The sequence below is a fragment of the Balaenoptera musculus genome, chromosome 12 (assembly GCF_009873245.2).
Source record: "Balaenoptera musculus isolate JJ_BM4_2016_0621 chromosome 12, mBalMus1.pri.v3, whole genome shotgun sequence".
Classification (NCBI taxonomy): Eukaryota; Metazoa; Chordata; class Mammalia; order Artiodactyla; family Balaenopteridae; genus Balaenoptera; species Balaenoptera musculus.
The window spans coordinates 31,201,446-31,221,625 of NC_045796.1; the positions used below are offsets into that span (position 1 = coordinate 31,201,446).

General features: G+C 35.5%; 1 protein-coding gene across 2 annotated transcripts in view; it reads left to right on the top strand.

Moving 5' to 3' along the window:
* MOXD1 (monooxygenase DBH like 1) overlaps positions 1-20,180 on the top strand; it is a 79,493-nt gene that overhangs the window by 10,075 nt on the left and 49,238 nt on the right. For both annotated transcript variants that reach the window (XM_036871133.1, XM_036871134.1), the window contains exons 2-4: positions 11,171-11,317; positions 12,960-13,127; positions 13,262-13,345. In XM_036871133.1, coding sequence (XP_036727028.1) covers positions 11,171-11,317; positions 12,960-13,127; positions 13,262-13,345 — 399 coding nt within the window. The remainder of the gene's footprint in view (positions 1-11,170; positions 11,318-12,959; positions 13,128-13,261; positions 13,346-20,180) is intronic.

Sequence of the window (20,180 nt, forward strand, 5' to 3'; positions counted from 1 at the left end):
GTGAAATATCAGAATTGTCAGATGATTACATGGAGAGAAACGTCCCGGATTTTCAGCTTGGGGAAAAATATCTGTTGAAGGAATAGATGGGGGAGATTCATAGTAATTTTTGAGGAAATTCAAGGACAAACTTTAAGCAACTGGTTTGTGAATGCTTGGCCCTAAGCAATTGGTTTGTGACTAGAGGTCAGCATGGTTTCAATAAACACAAGTTATACTCACAAGACTGCATTTGCTTTTGCATTTGATTTGCTGAACCTGTAGTTGTGGTAATAAATCAATGGTGTGTCTGAATGATTCTTTTTTTTTTTTTAATTAATTAATTAATTAATTTAGTTTTGGCTGTGTTGGGCCTTCGTTTCTGTGCGAGGGCTTTCTCTAGTTGCGGCAAGCGGGGGCCACTCTTCATCGCTGTGCGCAGGCCTCTCACTATCACGGCCTCTCTTGCTGCGGAGCACAGGCTCCAGACGCGCAGGCTCAGTAGTTGTGGCTCACGGGCCCAGTTGCTCTGCGGCATGTGGGATCTCCCCAGACCAGGGCCCGAACCCGCGTCCCCTGCATTGGCAGGCGGATTCTCAACCACTGCACCACCAGGGAAGCCCCTGAATGATTCTAAAGTAATTGGCAGGTCTCTTAGGATGTCACAACATGTTGATAACAGACTGCCTACATTAGTCCACAGAATAAGGACTCAAAAGATAGTGATATATTAAAATAATGGAAGGAAACTAAAAGTTAAAAATTCACTGAGAATACAAATGAAGTTAAACACTTGGTTTAAAGATTAGTTGTGTATGTACAAAATGTGTAAAATTGGACTTAATTGGAATTCATATGAAAAAGGTCTAAATATTAGTTCTTCTTAAGCTCAAAAGATGTGCTTGTTGAACACAAATATGCAATATTAGCCTATAAACTCTACGTTTACATCAAGGGAAGTAATACTGACATTGTAATCTGTACTAGGCTAACCATAAGAGAAGATACCTTCTTGAATAACTTCTTTAAAGGATGTGTGGGTGAACTGGATCATTCTAAAGGAGAATTACAAGGATGATTGAAATCTCTGGAAATTGGGGTACTTGAGTAATGGGAGACCACTGGCAATGTTTGCTTGGAAAAAGAACAATTAGAAAAGACATGATCATTGCCTTTGAAATAGTGGACAGTCTTCCTCAAGAAATATGGATTAGATGCTACCTATTAGGTTCCAGAAGGAAGAAAAAAGACCCAATTAGTATACTCTATTTTAGGTTAGTATAAGAAATATATTTCTGACCATCAGAGGTATTAAAATTGAATGAGTTGCCTTGTGAGATTGTAAACTCATGAGCTTTGTCACTGGAGGTATTGAATACCGTGTGATCCTCTCTTAAAAACATTTTTGAGAGAAATCCTCTTGATGGGAGCTAGGATTAGGTATCCTTCAGACTGTCTTCCAACTTGAGTGTGATGCTGAAAAGAAATTTACTCCACAACCTTGCTTTTAGGTTATTCTAGAAATTAACAGAAAGGAAGACATTAGCAGCTATGAAACTGTCTATGTTGTTTTTTAACCTGCCTCAAGAAGTTCTGCTGTCTCCGTGGATAGGTGTGCATTGAATCTTTACATTAGTTGTGAGAGTATTTCATTTCTTTCCCTACTATATATTTCAGTATACTTGAATTATATTAGTGAGTATATGTTTATCATATATAGTGAATATGTATTCATTTTGAAACCGAAAAAATGAAAAAAAGAATGTCTTATGACTTGTATATACTCAAAAGAATTGGAGGGCTTCAGGAGCCTTTATATTCAAGGCTGAATATAAAGTCAGTAAGTTTCAGAAACTTGGTTGATGCATTTTTTTGATCTAAGAATAGTCTACATATTCTCTGCCTCCTGACCTTCTCATCTGGATGTCTAGGTAGCATCTTAAATCTGCTTCCTCCCCAGCCTTCCCCATCTCAGTAAATGGCGCCTCCAGGTACCTCCAGTCAAAAATTAGGAGTCATCCTTGTTTCTTCTCCTTCCTTCTTCCCACATATAAAACCCACCTCTTCAGATTCTATTGACTCTTCCTCCAAACTAAATCTAAAACCTGCCCACGTCCCTTCAGTTTTACTACTACCACTCAAGCTTGAACCCCTGGGACCACTGTGACTCCTGTCTTCTGACCATGGCTCTTCTTTCTTCTTCTCTTCATTCTCCACATGGTAGCCACAGTAATACACACACACACACACACACACACACACACACACACGTATATATATATTTTCATGTCAATCAGAATATGTCACTTTCTGCTTCAAGCTCAAATAACTTCTATATAAGTTTAGTATAAATCTGAACTCCCTATACTGACCCATAAGGCGTCACAACATCTGGGGCCTCATTTGATCCCTGTTGACCTCATTTTTCTGTTCTGGGCACTACAGTTCAGTCACCCTGGCTTTTATTTGCTTCACCAAACTGGATAAACCTCGCCTTGCCCCCTTCTAGGTCCTTTCCAATAGCTGCTCTCTCTTCCTGGACCTACTTCCTCCTCACTTTCCATGGCTGGCTCCTAACTGTAGTTTATTTCTCAAAGTAAGTCTCAGTGTCTCAGTGGTGACTTTTCTGATCCCTCAACCCAAAGGCTTTCCAATCTGTGTCTAGAATCTCTGTTTTATTTTCCTATAAGCACTTAGCAAAATATTTTTGGTTATATTGTTATTTAAATTTAAAAAATTGTCTGCTTATCCTGCAACTCCACTATCAGTTTGATTATAATAAGGACTTTGTCTTATACTGTCTATACTGTACAATCGTGTGCTCTCAGCCCTACAACAGGGATGAGGAATAGTAGCCATGCAATAAAATATGTGTTGGAAAAAAGGAGAGGAAGAAGGAAGGGAGGAAGGGACGGAGGAGGGAAGGCAGGAAGGAAGGGGTCTTCTCTTCAAAATTTATTCCTTTAATAAACTGGTCATGGAAAATTAAGAGAAGTCATCCAAATTTTTTTAAAAATTAAAATGATGGAATACGGTGAAAGTAAAATAACATCTTATGTCAATGGTAAGATTTGAAATTGTTTTTTCCATTGAAGCCTATCGTTAGAGATCGGGTCAAAGTTTTCATTTTACACTTTATCTGATAATTCTATAATTATAGCAAAGTCTTAAATGACCTATATGAAAACTAAAATGAGATGATTGGCTGTGGGAGAAAATTCAGGATGTGTATTTCCAGAAGGTGGCACTTAAAGGACAAACAGATTGCTCAGGTGGGCCCCTCACTGGAACGCAAGCTAATAGGGCTCACATTTTGGCGTTCTGGCAGCCATTTAACAGATCCCTTCTTAGAGCTAGAGAGTTTCAGTTTTATCTGAAGTGGTTTCTGGAAGGCAAGCCCCTTCTGTTTTGACATTCCTCTCAAATTTCCAAGATTAGCGAAGAAATAACTTATTAAAATCAGCTTATACTGAAATCTGAAGATTATGTTTATATAGTTTGTTTATACGGTTTTATGGTTTTTTAGGATCAAAGATTCTCTTGAACACAAAAATATCTATTATTATACTATCAATATTATTAAACTACCATAACACTTATTATAGAAATGGATATTACAAACAGAAATGTTTGAAATAACAAGGCTTTTGTGATTTAGAAAAAGAAGAAAAACTACAAGCACCTGTTGAAGAAAATGATGACAGATGGTAACATTTTTCTCAAGGTTCCCTCTGCAGCTGTGCTTACATTCAGTTCCCCAGGCTGAACCGGGGTTTATTCATATCTTTTATTACACCCATAAGAGTTTTCACTTCATCCTGTTTAACACAGCCCCGGTCAAAGCTCTTTTCGTTAACAGAGATTTTACTCAAGAGAGGAAAAAAAAGACTGACAATGAGTGAGAACCAATTTCACATCTGTGAAATCATGTTTTTTAACGAGAGGTCGTAGCAATCTTGTGGATTATCAAAGCTAGTGTTTTTGGTTTGTTATCTTAGTTTGAAGGTGGCAGTCACTAGTCTGGCTACCATGCGAAATGCTAATGCCAGCTTCTGCTGATGCCGTCTTTACTATCGCCACACAGCATTTTGAAACCTCAGTAATACACTTTATCATTTATTTCAAAGCATACATGTTCAAAAGGAAAAATATCCTGTGAGAATATGCTTCAGAAGTAATATTTTATTTATTTATTTTGAATTTTATTTATTTATTTATTTATACAGCAGGTTCTTATTAGTTATCCATTTTATACACATCAGTGTATACATGTCAATCCCAATCTCCCAATTCATCCCACCCCCACCACCACCCCACCTTTCCCCCCTGGTGTCCATACGTTTGTTCTCTACATCTGTGTCTCTATTATTCGCCTTGCAACCGGTTCATCTAGAAGTAATATTTTTATGACACAACTGCAGGTTAATTTATTGCCAGAGTCTAATTATCAACTCAATTTTCAAGGTAACGGACTAATACTTATCTTTAAAAAGTATAAACAAGGTTAATACATGATTAATATAATAATCCGCAATAAAAACAAAAAATAATACCTCAATGACAATTCATATTGAAGCTGATATTTATGCAGATATTTGAGTTAGAATATGATTGAAATCCACATAAAACCATTTATCTAGGGAAATATTACTTCACATTTCACTTTATAGAACATTAAAAATGAATATGTACAAAGAAGAATGACTTCTGCATACCAGCTTTTATATTTACACAATCATGATTCTCTGAATCCTCCTCAACCTTCTTGCCCTCATAAAGTCAATTTTTAATGATACTTAATCGGAACCTACTTTTATTTATCAGCATTTTATGTTACATTTATAGTTTATAAATATATTTAATACATATATCATACGATGAGATTTTTATAATGGCTGTTATTTTTATAATCAGACCATGACAATGAGAGTACACTGTGATCAATAGTTCTATTTTTATTTTATAAGTCCTGGAATATCAAACACTACAGCAAGGTGGCTGAGGAATGGCCTTCACCATGGATGTACAGTGAAGCTGCATCTGGCCCCATTTGCTAAATGGGATGGGGAGTGGGAGAGAGGGGGACCATTTTGTTCGAATTCTAAAGGTGAAAATCTGATAGTAAAACTGACCTGGAAAATTTCCTTAAATAGCCCATAAGTACTATACTGTATGGTTTTGTGAATGTAAATTTCTAGCTGATGTTACCAGTATTCAAATTCTTAGTTGGTCAATGTTTTGCTGTTAATTTCATTCTCCATTTTTTTCCCCTAGAAGATGATAGTAACAAAGTAAGTATTCCATTTAATTATCCCCTTGTATAACATTTATCTCTTTGTCAAACTGTCAGGAAACCCTTAAACTCACTAAATATACTTTTTTTTGGTTTGGCCAATTCGCAGGATAAATTCTCAAGATTGTTCTCTGACTGACTCGCTTTCTTTTCCTCCTTCCTTTTTCCGTTTTTCCTCCCTCCCAGGGAGAATAATTGAATGATAAGAAATATGAGACCCGGATTTTTTTTGCCTTTTTCTCTCCTCTTGCCTCATTTAATTGTGCTTTTAAGGTTTGCCAATATGCCATTTCTTACGGTATAATATTGACACCATCAATCCTGTTTGATTATAGTTCATGTATCTTCTTAATACAGGCTGAAGGAAGAAAGTAGGTGCTACTGCCGGATATTTTGCTCCCACCAAGTTAAACTGTTCCTTTACCACAAAGATGTGAATATCGGAGGATAGGTTATGGGTCCTTATCTTTTAGTTTCAAGATTATCCCCTCATTTAGATTTAGCAAAAGGAAAGGCAGGATTCTTCTTTCAAAACTGCACATATTTAATGAGGCTCTGCAATATGTAAGTCCCTCCATTAGGCACTGAGGATATAAATTAACATCAGAAAACATTCTAAAATAGGGTTTCTCTTTCTCAGATATGTTTTTTTAAAAAATTTCTTTAAAATAGATAGGGAATACCATCCTAGTGTAAAAGGATTTCAAAGAGCTGTTGCATGTGTAAACTCTTTTTCTAAATGTTGATGTCAGTTGCATAAGATTCATGTCCATTTAGGGGCTAAAAGGTCATAACAGCGTTCCCAAATTTCAGTGCCAGATGTGTCTGCATCACAGGTCGTGCAGACCCAAACTCATTCTAGCATCTGGTTAAACACCTTCCACACCAGGTCTTAACCATATGTAAATATAATTGAGAGCAAATGGGAAAATAATCTATTGTTCCCTTTTTTTGTTCCATTTACAATGTAAACAACTTTTCTAAAGGTATAAATTTATAACTGGATTAACAGGACTAGCTGTCTATTTCTAGGCAATTACCACTGGTTGAGAAGATAATGCTGTGTCTAGAATATATTGCATGCTACGCGGGAATGGAAATAGAGGAATAAAAATTCAGAGAGGGAATGATCACTTCCAGTTGGAATGCTCAAAGAAAACTTCATAGAGGAGATAGAATCATGAGTCTTGGAGAGAAGGAAGCATTTCAGTGGAGTTGTTTCTCTGGGTGGAGGTAGTGGAGTGGATATCTCAGTGGGGTGAAGAGAGTGGGGAGATAAAGAGGAAGAATGAACAAAAGCAAAGGGCTTGAAAAAGGTAGATTATTTGAGGGGAATAATAAATAGATAATAGAGATCATGTGGTGAGATTTTTTTTTTTTAAGTCTTTATTGAATTTGTTACAATATATCTTTTGTTTTTATGTTTTTGGTTTTTTGGCCACGAGGCGTATGGGATCTTAGCTCCCCAACCAGGGATCGAACCTGCATCCCCTGCATTGGAAGGTGAGGTCTTAACCACTGGACAGCCAGGGAAGTCCCATGTGGTGAGATTAATGATAGACACTCTGGAAAACCAGGTTTGGCTAAATTCTAGAGAAACTTGAATCTAAATTATAGAACTTTGCACTCTATACTGTTGAATAAAATGTAATGACACATTGAGAGTGATTTTCAAGGAAGACCTTGACAAAAGTATGAGGTGATAGAATCTGAACTGAGATAGGAGAAGCTGAACGGAGCAGAAGTAAAAGCTGGGTTATTTTTTTAAAGGAGGAACTGATAGGAGCAGAGATTATCTGTGGAGGTGTGAGTAGTAAAGGAAGAAGTTAATAAAACTGTGGTTTTGAATTTGGATGGTTGGGAGAATGGCAGTACCAGGAAATAAAAATCCTTATAGATAAAGGGTGAATACAATTTTGGATGCATTGCACGTGAAAAGACGGTAAGCCTTCCAAGTGAAGGTATCCAATGGACTTTTGGGTATGTAATCCTGAATAAAGGTGTTGATTGGAAACTCCTGGAGTAGATGAGATTCCCAAAGGATGAAAGATGAAGACAGTGTAGTATAATGTCAAGGACAGAAGTTCCATGACCGTAGTTAGGGAATGGGAATAACAGAGACAAACTGTCAGAGGCGGACAACCAACAATGGAACCTTCTGGAAGTGGGGAGTATGGACATCCTTGCCTTATTCCCAGGACTTACTTGTTCCCAAACTTAGTGGGGAAGAATTCAGCCTTTCATCGTTAAGTGTGATATTAGCTATAGGTTTTTATAGATTCCTTTTATAAGGTTAAGGAAGTACCTTCTGTTGGTAGTTTACTGACAGATTTTACCATGAATAAATGTTTTAAATGGATTTTCTACATTATTGAGATGACTGTATGATTTTTTTCTTTTTTAGAGTTTGGTATAATGAATTACATTGATTGATTTTCTAACATTAAATCAACTCTGCATGGTCATAATATCTTTTTTTCTTTTTTTTTTAACATCATTGGGTTCTATTTGCTAATACGTATTTTTAAGAAAATTTGCAGCTAGGCCCATGAGAGATATTGATCTTTTTTTGTAGTGTCTTTGATTTTGTTATCAGATTAATGCTGGTGTCAAAAAATGAGTTAGGAAGTATTCCCTCCCTTTTATCTTGTGGAAGAGTTTGTGAAGAATTGATATTACCTCTTCCTCAAATATTTGGTGAAATTCCAAGTGAAAACACTTTGGCTTAGAATTTTCTTTGTAGGAAAATTTTTACCCATAGGTAGACTATAGGACTATTCAAAGTATCTGTTTCACTAAGTTTTGCTGGTTTGTGTCCTTCAAGTATTTTGCCTGTTTCTCATCTAATTTATTCAAGCTTTTTACATCAAGGTGTGCATAAAATTATTAACCTCTTAATGTTTGTAGGATCTACTGTAATATTTCTTGTTCATTTCAATTACATCTATTTGTTTTCTGCTGGTCCCATTTACTCTTTGTTTTATATTTCTCTTTTCCTGCCTTATTTTAGATTGATTTTTTTATGATTCCATTAAGTAATATTATTTAGACTAGAAAGAAGGCAAGATGTGAGCTCTCATGTATCATAACTGAAATTCTCTCAATGAAGGGAGAAGTATGATCATAAGCTGAGGTTGGGGAAATGTTGGCATCTTATATAGAGAAGGTTTAGAATATTTGTCTCGGGAGGTCTCCCAGGAAAAGCAAGAGATTAACATGTGGATTTCCAAGCATTAGTAAGGGCACAGCTAATTAAACAGGTAACTGATAACACTATTTGGATAGCTAAGGTGTACAATGGTCAAATCTGAAGATGTCTCCAAATAGACCCTAAAAATTGGAGAATGCAAAGAAACACTTATGGAATTACAGTGGTGATTAGGCTATTTCACATTTCAATTTTAGTTTTATTCAAATCCATTCATATTTTCCCTCAATGAGATTGAAGATATCAGCTTGTTTTAGACAACCGCATTTTTCCAGGAGTCCAGAACTTTGACATAATTGGCATCTGTCTTTTCTGAATATTGAACACTCAGTGGTTTACACGAGGCAGATGAGCTCAAGGGATTTTCAGTAAGTCCTGAATGAAGTTTCTCCTGCTTTCTCATAGCTAAGTTATCTGAAAAGCCAGAAAAAGGTGGAATAGCTGAAAGGAATTGGTTTTGGTGAGTGGAAATAAAACAAATGGAAAATTGGCAAGCCAGCTGGATATTTTGTGGGACTAAGGTTTTGGAAACATATTTGCAAGACTAGGATAATTATTCTACTCTTTGAACTGATTACATTTTGTACTGTATTCCTTTTGTTTGCAAAAACTGACTACTTGAATCACGTAATGAAATGTGAGCTTGGTGTAAAGGCACAGTTAGTTTATATAAATCCCTTGTTGTCCACAGGCATTGTTATTTCATTTACATACTGAAATCTATGTGATCAAAAGTGGGAAAACCATAGTATCATAGGAATATTTCATTTGAATTGCTTTCACAATTACAGCTGGTTCTCAGAAAAAAATTTTGGACAAACCCTGACTTCAGCAGTAGAAAAAGTTAACATTTTATGTGAAAAAAACTTGATAAGATGATTTTGTAGCCAGAAAGATATAAACTAACCCGTCCTTTTCCAGCAGTGGCCACTATGATGTAGAACAGTAAAGAAGGACACAGGCTTGGATCTGACTGCCTAGGTTTCAATACTGGCTTTACCACTTACCAGCTGTGTGACCCTGGGCGAGACGCTAACCTCTTTGTGCTTCATTTTATCTCATACACTTGATCTGAAGATTAAATGAGTTAATACGTGTAACATGATTAAACTATAGAATGTACACAGTAAGTTGTAGTTGTTACCAGAGTGAAAGAGGTTAGTTAGGCTCTGTGCATTACCAATAATGTGGGGTCTGAACAGTATCTAGATCTGGTACCCTGGATATCAAATTTACACACACTTGATAACTAATTTAGAAAGGTGCTAGGAGGGAATTCTCTGGTGGTCCAGCGGTTAGGACTCTGCGCTTCCACTGCAAGGGGCACGGGTATGATCCCTGGTTGGGGAACTAAGATCCCACATACCACATGGCCAAAAAAAAGAAAATAGATGCTAGGAATAGAAATGCCAAGTACCATCCATTTGAGTATGACGGTTATAGACAATTTAAAGTTCTTCTCTTGTACACTGTATTTTCTCTGTCAAGCATGCAATCATTTCTTCAAATGTAATTTTAATGTTAGAAAAACTAATTATAATTATGTTTCAACATGTATATTCTAAATCAGGTCTTTGTGATTATCAAAAATAAAATACCCTTATGTACTGAAAAACCAGTATAATTACGGCAAATTTCGTGTCTTCTGTAAGTGATAAAAATTAACAACGCGATTTTTATAACTGTCAACATAGAAAGCTAATGGTAAAAAGCATGGAGAATATTTTCGGGAAAAACCAAACTCTAATTGCAGAAGAGGGAAGGAGATTGGCATTGAATGAGCTCTAACCATGGTTGGCAGTTTTTTCCCTCACATACTATTTCACTTATTTATCTTTCAAAATCCACAAAATAAGTATGTATCATCTCAATTTTATTAATGTTAGAACAGAAGTTCAGAGTTTGACTTCAACAATTCGTCAAGACATTTCAGAGTAGAGCTGTGGGTCAGATCCTAGTCATTTGATCTCAAAGCCCATGCCCTCTTCATTGCATCTGTCTGCCTCCCAGAAGTGATCTTACACCATTGAACAAGCTTAGTATGAAAATTATAGCTGAACCACCAAAACAAAACGTCCCTAGCTTTTCAATATCTTATAATTCAACTAGTGTCATTTCTTTCCATATTTTCCCATTGCATTTCATTTTAATAAACATATGCCATTAAAGCTCCTACTAAAACAACCTATAATCTCAGGATGGGTCTCCTTGCTTTTAGGAGTGCAGAAGGGAAGCACCATAAGGTATAACAGTGGAAAAGTGCTGACCCTGGCCCTGGTCCTTGTGTTGCCATGAACTAGTTATTTGATTTGGAGCAAGCCATTTCCCAGTGTTGAAGTTCTTTTCATTTGCAGAATGAGGAAAAAGTACTCAGCAATTGCGAATATTCATTCATTCCATCTCTTTCAATGCTCTGTGGTATTATAAATCCATTACTGCCTTTTCCTGAAGGGCCAGAAGTTCAAATATGGACCAGTTTCCTAGGGAACTGTCCCTAGTCCCAACTATGGAGTATCCCATACTCCAGCCCCTTGGAAATTCCCAGGACTTAAAAAATGACTATAAATACAGGGTTTTGTAATAAGCAAACTGAGAATTAATTTTTTAAGGTGATATATGTACACTCAATCTAAATTATTTTCACCCTGAATTTAGGACATCCTAATTTTTCTTTTTCATATTTTCCACAGGATTATTTTACAAATGCAAATAGAGAATTGAAAAAAGATGTTCAGCAAGATTACCACCTAGAATATGCCATGGAAAATAGTACACACACAATAATTGAATTTACCAGAGAACTGCATACATGTGACATAAATGACAAGAGTATAACGGTAAGGCGTCTATCAGTGAATGCATGCATGAATAGATTGTACATTTACAAATGGGAAACACTTTACAGAATAAAAAGAAACAAATATTTTAAAATAACCTTTAACAACAAAGTCACATAGTCTTCTTTGGAATATTTTTGAATTCTCTTTAGAAGCCACAAAAAAATCTAAGGCTATAAATTTCAATGAAGGCAATTTTTGTGTGAATCTAAAATTTTGAAGAGCTGTTTAAAGTGTGTGAGATTTTATCTGTAAAAGGTTTTAGCTTCTTTATAAAGTTTGAAAATAGGTAATAGATAAAGGTTGGAAAAAATGGTATTACACAAGAGAGAATTATGATACTGAATATTAGGCTGTAATTCATCTGAATTGTAACTGATTCATTTTTGTAAATTTCTAAAGTCAAGATGAATAGTAGACTGATGAAAATTGCCTGTCAACATATTAAACAAGATTTCTTATTGTCAGACATCATGCAAAAATTAACATCTTTGTGCATATGCAAATTAGGTATCTAGAGGATCTAAAATTCATGTGGTACTTTGAAGGTTTCCATGAATTTCTTGAATCAATTTCATTTTGTATAGACCAACAAAATTATCATTTTTATTTGGTAAGTCAAAGCTTTAAAAATGGGAATGTAAAAATCTGAAGCAAATTTGATTAACATTCAGCATAAAGCGTAAAAGAGGAAGAAAAAAAAAAACACATGCAAAGACATGGACCACTTTTTTATGTAATATACAGTGCAATTATACTTTAATTGGAGTAATAATTATAGTTGTTTGACTTAAGAAAGAATATAGCTTTTAAAATAAATAGCTTTTGTTTTATTATTTATTTTCAAAGTTCTTATTACAAAGATCTGGCGAAATCATCTTTATCTGTGGGGGGACTGAACTGTTTATACCCCAGCAAACCCTCCCCACTGCCCCACTGCCCTTTGGGCAATCTCTCATTTACTAAATGGAAACCGATTTCACTTGACAGTGCTTTCTCTAGTTGGGATACCCCAGTCCCTAGGAAATTCCCAGCATTCATAAAATGACCATAGATAGATTCTAGGATAATAAACAAACCTAGAATCAGAAGTTCCTGCTGTATTTCCACTTTCTGTAAATTCATACATGTGAGTGGGCTAGTGTCTGGGAAAAATCTATTGTGAAAATAAAAATCCTGACCTGGGAAGTCATTTTAATTTTAATTGTATTTATTTGTTTTCCCTAAAATGTTCCATGGCATAAAAATAGGTTTTAATTTTCCCAAACCCCTGCTGCTTAACAAGAGTATTTGCTTGGTAACTACTAGTTTGCTAGCTTGGAGGTTTAGCATGACAGTGATTTACTGTTGCCGTAAGCATGAAAGCATAACTACTAAATCAGTTGTCCTTCATTCTATTTTGGAACACATAATCTTGCATGGGAGAGATGATTTCTTCCAAAGAGGAACTCATCTATTTGGATTTTTAATGACTTAATCAGATTTACACAGTTCATGTGAGAGACCATATTGATAACTCCAAATGTCATTATTCTCTTTTTTGAGCTTCTATATCCTGCTTTGAATAGAGTTCTTTAAACTCAATTCAGTGGTAAGGAAAGTGCTCTCATGAGACATAATCATGCCCCTGTCTGATCACCAGGAGAGCACGGTGAGGGTGATCTGGGCCTACCACCACGAAGATGTGGGAGAAGCGGGTCCCAAGTACCACGAATCCAGTCGTGGTACCAAGAGTCTGCGGTTATTGAATCCTGAGAAAACCAATGTGTTGTCTACAGCTGTACCATACTTTGACCTGGTAAATCAGAACGTAAGTTTTTTTTCAGGTTTTTATGGTTCTAGGGGTGGGTTTATTGAAAGTGCATAATAGTTTTTAAATTATTGTTTTTAATAGAATGTCAAGAGAATGTGACTTTTGTCCCCCTCTCCTTTTTTTTAAGACAGGTCCCCATCCCAAACAAAGGTACAACATATTGGTGCCAAATGTTTAAGATTCCTATGCTCCAGGAAAAGCATCATGTAGTAAAGGTATGTGACTCACCCACAGGCTAAACCTAATTTGTATGAACAGAGGAGAAATTGTTGTTCTTAAAATGAAAATAATATAAAATTTATAGAAATGATTTTCAGTTATTTAAAAGTTACCTAGAGACCAAGGAACTGGCTTATCTGACCCACACACTGTCCTAAAAGTCACTGAATTTAGTGAGAAGCTCGGATTGTAGCTAGTATTTTGTGTTTTGTCTCCTAATTTTATATGTTTAAAGGTTAAAGTTTTGGGATGCATTTGTATACCTCTGGTTATTTCGTAGGCAACAATTCAACATTTGGAATGGTTGGAATTGCAATTTAAAATAATATATTTATGTATCAATAAATTCTATCCGGGAAGTTCACATTCCCCTATATTGTTTGAGAATATCTGCTTCATTGAAAATACTGGATATTGTCATAAAAATAACTGTTACAGTATATTTTTGAAAACAGGAAAACAAGAAAATTGTAGTGAATGTCTACAGAGTTGAAAAACACAGAATGGAGTAATAAACAAAGCCTAATTTGCCTGTGGCATCTAATTCCCTCCCACCTCCTCTAGGGATAGGTCTCCCAAAACTTTTGCATCTAGTTAGTGAGTGAACAAGTATTTTAAAAAATTTACAGGTCCTTGGCTCTGTGCTAGGAATTGTTAGGCAGTTCCACGGAGGCTGAATATATGTTTCATGCTCTCAAAGAACCTACAGTGAGATTGTAGGAGACATGACCAAGACACAAGAAAGAATACGATAGAATTAAATAGTGCACACAAAATACTGCAGACATTCAGAAGGCCAGACATTGCTGACTTTTTGTCCTCCCCCAGACTACGTAATGAAGTAGTGTGGATGCGAGAAAGGGGGAAACTTCTAGATTCTGAAATCTAGAGGGAAATATGCAGGTTCAAATAGCAAGTTGGCTCTTTAACTATGTGGTCTCAGATAAGTCACTCTGGGGTAACGCTGCAGGCCCCGTTTCCTCATCTGTAAAAGAGGGTTATTCGTCCCACTTTTCCTACCAACCTCAAAGCATTCTGGTAAAGATGGAAACACTGAGCACATTCTATAAAGTGATTTAAATTAGTTAATTTCTAATATATTTCTCCAGTGGCATAGATCTGCCTTTTGTTTACAGAGTGATTCATAACTACTTAGAGAAGCAAGAGGAGTAGGTTGAGGGCATGTTTATTGAATTAATAAGTAGTCCTAAATATTTGTAGGATATTTTTACAATCAGAAGATTTACCAACAGTGTGACTGTGGATGAGTCAATTCCTCTCCATGCAATGTTAGTTTCTATTTCTTGCATGTGAAAGGGGAATGCAAATTCTATTCTTACATACTTAATACAGTGCCTGAGTCCTTCCCTTAAATCAATGAAAAGTCTTTCTCAGAAAAGAGAATGTTATATTTATACATACTGTGTGTCGTACATTACTATGTGTCATTTGCAGTAAATTTAACTGGAACCTGGCTTAAGGGTCAAATGTAAAACTATAGGTTAAGCAAATGTTTCACAAACCAGGTCCTTGATTCATTTTTCAGCAAATGTTAATTGATAGGATGTAAAGTCCTTAACCACTTACCTGAATGCATTTTTATTCTTGTTTTTATTAATGCTAGTAATTAAGTTGAATGAAATAAAAACAGTTGTCTACACTTAAGGGATGGCAGTATATGTTCTGACCCTCTATGTAGGGTATTTGCTTAGGACCTCATCTAAGAAGTCTTAGCTAGCTTTCCCGTCACAAGCATATCATAGTAAAACTCAGATATGTGTGCATCTATTATCTAAGGGTGTGTTTGGAATTAAGTACTTTCGGGTTCACATTGCTGTCTTCATAGGTATCAAGAGGGATCTCAGTGACTGGAAAGGCTTTGGAGCAGTTTTTTTTGTTTTGTTTTGCTCTGGTTTTTTTTGCAGTGGTTGGAGATCTGTAAGATGACAAAAGGTCTTTACCCTGAACAAGAGGGGATTTGAGGGAGGGGCGGCAGGTTGGAGAGCAAGGCTTATACAGACTTTCGTTGTTGCAGGGCGGAGGGTTGGTGGCTAAAATTTTAGACTCTGTTATTACTCATGAATACCACTTATAGACTAGATTCCTGAGCTTGTTGGTAATCCCTAAAATATTTTAAGTCATTAAGTATTATGAAACATTTAACTCGCAAATGAACGCAAATAGGATAATATACAAAAAACAACAAACACAAAAACAAGAGAAAGCTCTATTGGAAAATAAATTGAAAATATTTAGGTTGTATAAATTTTGAGATAGTCTTTCAAAAACAGTTTTAATTTGCAGCCTCTGCCAGTTTACAATAAAATTTTAATAAATGTTTAAAGTAGAATTCATAGATTTCTAATTTACCTTAAGAAATTATCTAATTTCCATTCTCTTTTCCTTAGCAGAGATGATTTCTTTTTTTTTTTTTTAAACATCTTTATTGAAATATAATTGCTTTACAATGGTGTGTTAGTTTCTGCTTTATAGCAAAGTGAATCAGTTATACATATACATATGTTCCCATATCTCTTCCCTCTTGCATCTCCCTCCCTCCCACCCTCCCCATCCCACCCCTCCAGGTGGTCACAAAGCACTGAGCTGATCTCTCTGTGCTATGCGGCTGCTTCCCACTAGCTATCTATTTTACATTTGGTAGTGTATATATGTCCATGACACTCTCTCACCCTGTCACATCTCACCCCTCCCCCTCCCCATATCCTCAAGTCCATTCTCTAGTAGGTCTGTGTCTTTATTCCCGTCTTGCCACTAGGTTTTTCATGGCCTTTTTTTTTTTTTTCCTTAGATTCCATATATATGTGTTAGCATACTGTATTTGTTTTTCTCTTTCTGACTTACTTCACTCTGTATGACAGACTCTAACTCCATCCACCTCATTACAAATACCTCCATTTCATTTTTTTATGGCTGAGTAATATTCCATTGTATATATGTGCCACATCTTCTTTATCCATTCATCCGATGATGGACACTTAGGTTGCTTCCATGTCCTGGCTATTGTAAATAGAGCTGCAATGAACATTTTGGTACATGACTCTTTTTGATCTATGGTTTTCTCAGGGTATATGCCCAGTAGTGGGATTGCTGGGTCGTATGGTAGTTCTATTTGTAGTTTTTTAAGGAACCTCCATACTGTTCTCCATAGTGGCTGTATCAATTTACATTCCCACCAACAGTGCAAGAGTGTTCCCTTTCCTCCACACCCTCAGAGATGATTTCTAATAATTTAAGAAAAGTGTATCTTCTTTTCATAGAACCAAAGACTACTATATTTCAAAAATCCATTGGCTAAGTGCTTCTCCTTATTCCTTATTTTATATCCCACACATTGGCTGCATGAAAAAGCCTCAGTCCTTCTCTGATACAAACAAAAAGTGCTTTGTCAGAAAAAAGAACATTGCTTGTATATTGTATTATGTTGTGTGTCATTTGCAATGAGTTTTAAGAACATATTGATTACACTGGTATTATGAGAAATCAGTGGTATTCTCTGGACTGTATTTCAAAGCAAATGTTTGTAATTGAAGTTTAAATGTTGATAGTATTGCCTAGTATACATTTAGTAGTTGTAATAACTATAAAACTAAGCAGGTAAATAAAATATATCGGTGGTTTGATCAATGAATACATTTAATAGAAATGACTAAAATTCAAAATACTAATTACAGCTTAAATTTTAATCATATAATGATAAAAATGATTTACTACTAAAGTACAAAATAATAAGGTAAATAATTTCTAAAATTACAACAAAGATAAATAATTTTATCTGTAGGAAAGATGGGATTATGATATAAATTATTGGTCATTCCAATTTACTTGTGATTCCAGTTTATTGATTTGTATTTTGATGCTTGCAAAAAATGTCTAAAATTATGACTTGAAAATGTTGATGTTGTCAGATGACAGATATGGAGATTGTGGAAAAGAAAATTCTTGGTAAATTATATTAAAACCATACTTCTCATATGAGATCATCTCTGTGAGTCCCTCTTGAGACCCACTCTCCAGCCTATCTCTTCATATTTAAGCATGACCCTATTTGAGCTTTGCCAAATATGTGATATTACCCCAAATTTAAAATTTTTAGAGAAAGTGATTCTTTCCACTCTCTTTAGTCAATATAATATCATTATCCCAACTTATAGTAATGCTTGGATATACTCTGCTAGAAGCTGGGGCCGTCAGTTGGTTTAACACACTTTTTTATTTTTCTTGAGGAGCTTTTAGTGTCAGGGGATTTTCCCCATAGATGAACTAAACTTCTGATTCATCTGTTTAAATCTGATGTGTCTTAATCAATTTAATAAATAGTTGTTGATGGCTTATTATGTTAACGAGGAGGAAAAAGGAAAACAGCCAGGCTGAATCACCATCCTTAGTCATCTCCCCTTAAAAGAGATGACTCCCTAATAGGGAGGCAGTACGTGGGTTCTAGGCTTTGATGGGCCAGGTTTGAATCCCTTCTTTCTATTAGTCACTGAACGGCGGGAAAGTTATTAATCACGTGCAACTCAGTTTTACATGGGAATGATACTTTCCTGATGGGATTGTTTGGACTAAAGATTAAATAGCAGGTTTAAAAAAAATTTTATTAGCGCTTAGTACAGTATCTAACACAGAAGAGTCTTAATAAATTCAATTACTCTTATCAGTCCATTTATTTTCAGTTTTGCTCTCTGAATGACTTTTCATTGAAAACTACTCTTTTGTGTGAAGGCCCAGAAAAGGACAAACATCATGCTAGAAGGTTGACTACTGCTGAGTTTTAAGAGAGGATTACTTTTACTAGTTGTGTGATCATGGGCAAAGTAATTACTGTCCTGTACTTCAGTTTCCTCATCTGGAAAAATGGGTATAATAGTGCTCACCTAATAGGGTTGTTATGACCCTTAAATGAATCAAAGGCGTTTAATATTTGTAATTTAGAACAGGGCCTGGCACATAGTGTTTGTTAAATAAAGTAACTAAATAAAATTATGTTGATCACTAGTGATACACAGTTGCTAATCTGTTAAACATCTTGTTAGGTTTCTGGGTTTCTGAGGGATTCCACACCAGCCAACCCTTTCTAGACAGTCAGAGTTCCAAATAAAACAGAGATTGTTGCTCATTTCATCTAGGGAGGCCACCTTGAGAACTCTCTGCTCAGGAGAAACGTGAAGTTGAGTGAAAAAAACACTCATCATTCTCCTCTTCAGCAATCTACACAAGAAGTGAAATGCTGTGCTTTATACTTGTTACTGGACAGAACATCTTTCTTGCTATGAAATTAGATGCCACTGTTCTTTTTCATTGCTGGCATTCATAAATCTGAGTGATTTAATTTGGGGAATGTTTCCTAGGATAAGAAAATCTAAGCACAATTGACACTGAATAACCATGAAATGTCCTTGAAGCCAGAGTACTGTATAGCCATGAAATAGTCACTCAAAAATTGATTTTCCTGTGCTAGACACACAGCATGAACCTTTGACCTTATATACAAAATTAAATGAACACTGCTGTCCGGTTTCCCTATTATGTTCATTCCTTCTTCTTTTTGAAATAAAAGGACGCCATCAAATGGAGAAATTTAGCATTAACACATTCTGAAACGTCAAGTGTGATAGTGGGTTTCTATTTCTGAAAATGTGTAAGACTTCAGGATTAAATTTAGTAAAACTTGGAAATTCTCAGTGTCAAACTACATGATTTGACAACAATTAGAATGATCTCTTCTCAGTCAGTGTATCTTCTTCCTTTTTTCCCTGAAATGATATTTCAAAATATATTTTAGTTGATGTGATTTTTTGCCCCCTGATGGAAATAGCATTTTGGTTTGTCATCAGGATGCATTTTCACAGACTCCATGCTTTAGTTCTCATTCTTTCATTGTGTGTTTCACTTTACTCTGTGGCAGACTAGTAGGTGTTTGTTATTGACTGTTGACTGAACAGTTGTTTGTATTGTCACCCATTTTCATTCCAACTCTATAGTACTTTTTTGGGTTTCCTGATGTTTCCCTTTTATCTTTTACTAATTCAACCATATTTCCTAAAGGCAAACTTTAGCTCTTCAGATAGATCTATTTAGTAAGTTGAAAGAAATTAGGTTTCCAAGTATGCTTCATGTAAAAATACTTTCCATTCCTTTTAAATACTTTGCAACACTATATGTGGTTCTTAAATTCTTAATACCAATGCATGACCACTGGCACCTGTGGATTTTATCACTGATTGACAAAATGGATGATTTTTGACCTTCTAGAAAAAAATCATGCTGTAAAAACATAAGGATCTTCTTCTTTGGGAATTTGTCATCCAAAATTTATAAATACCAAAATACCAAAATAATTTTACCCTTATGTCCAAGTATATCTAAGAATATCTGAAATGTTGTACAGATTTATCTACCAAAGAAGAGATGAAATTACTTGGGCATTTACTGTGGCTAAAACTATAACTTTGAACAGAAGAGAAGTTGGCAGGAGCACCGCCCCTAACAGTAATGAGTTGACTCAAATTAGCACATTTTAAAAATTACTGACTTAGATTGTTCAGTGCTGCCAAGTTCTTTCTAGATCCTCTTGGGTCATACTGACTTCACTGAAACATTGGAGACTGTCTAGCTACATGGGTGTTCTTAGTAGCCGCTTGAGAGTGGAGGTAATTGAATTCACTTTGAAAGCATGTCTTTTCATGGAAGTGATTTATTGCTAACTCTGTCACTAATTAGCTTTCTGACCCTAGAGAAAGCACTTAACCTCACCCTGATCCTCAAATTCCTTGTCTGTAAGATAAAGGGATTGGACCAGATGATTTCAGT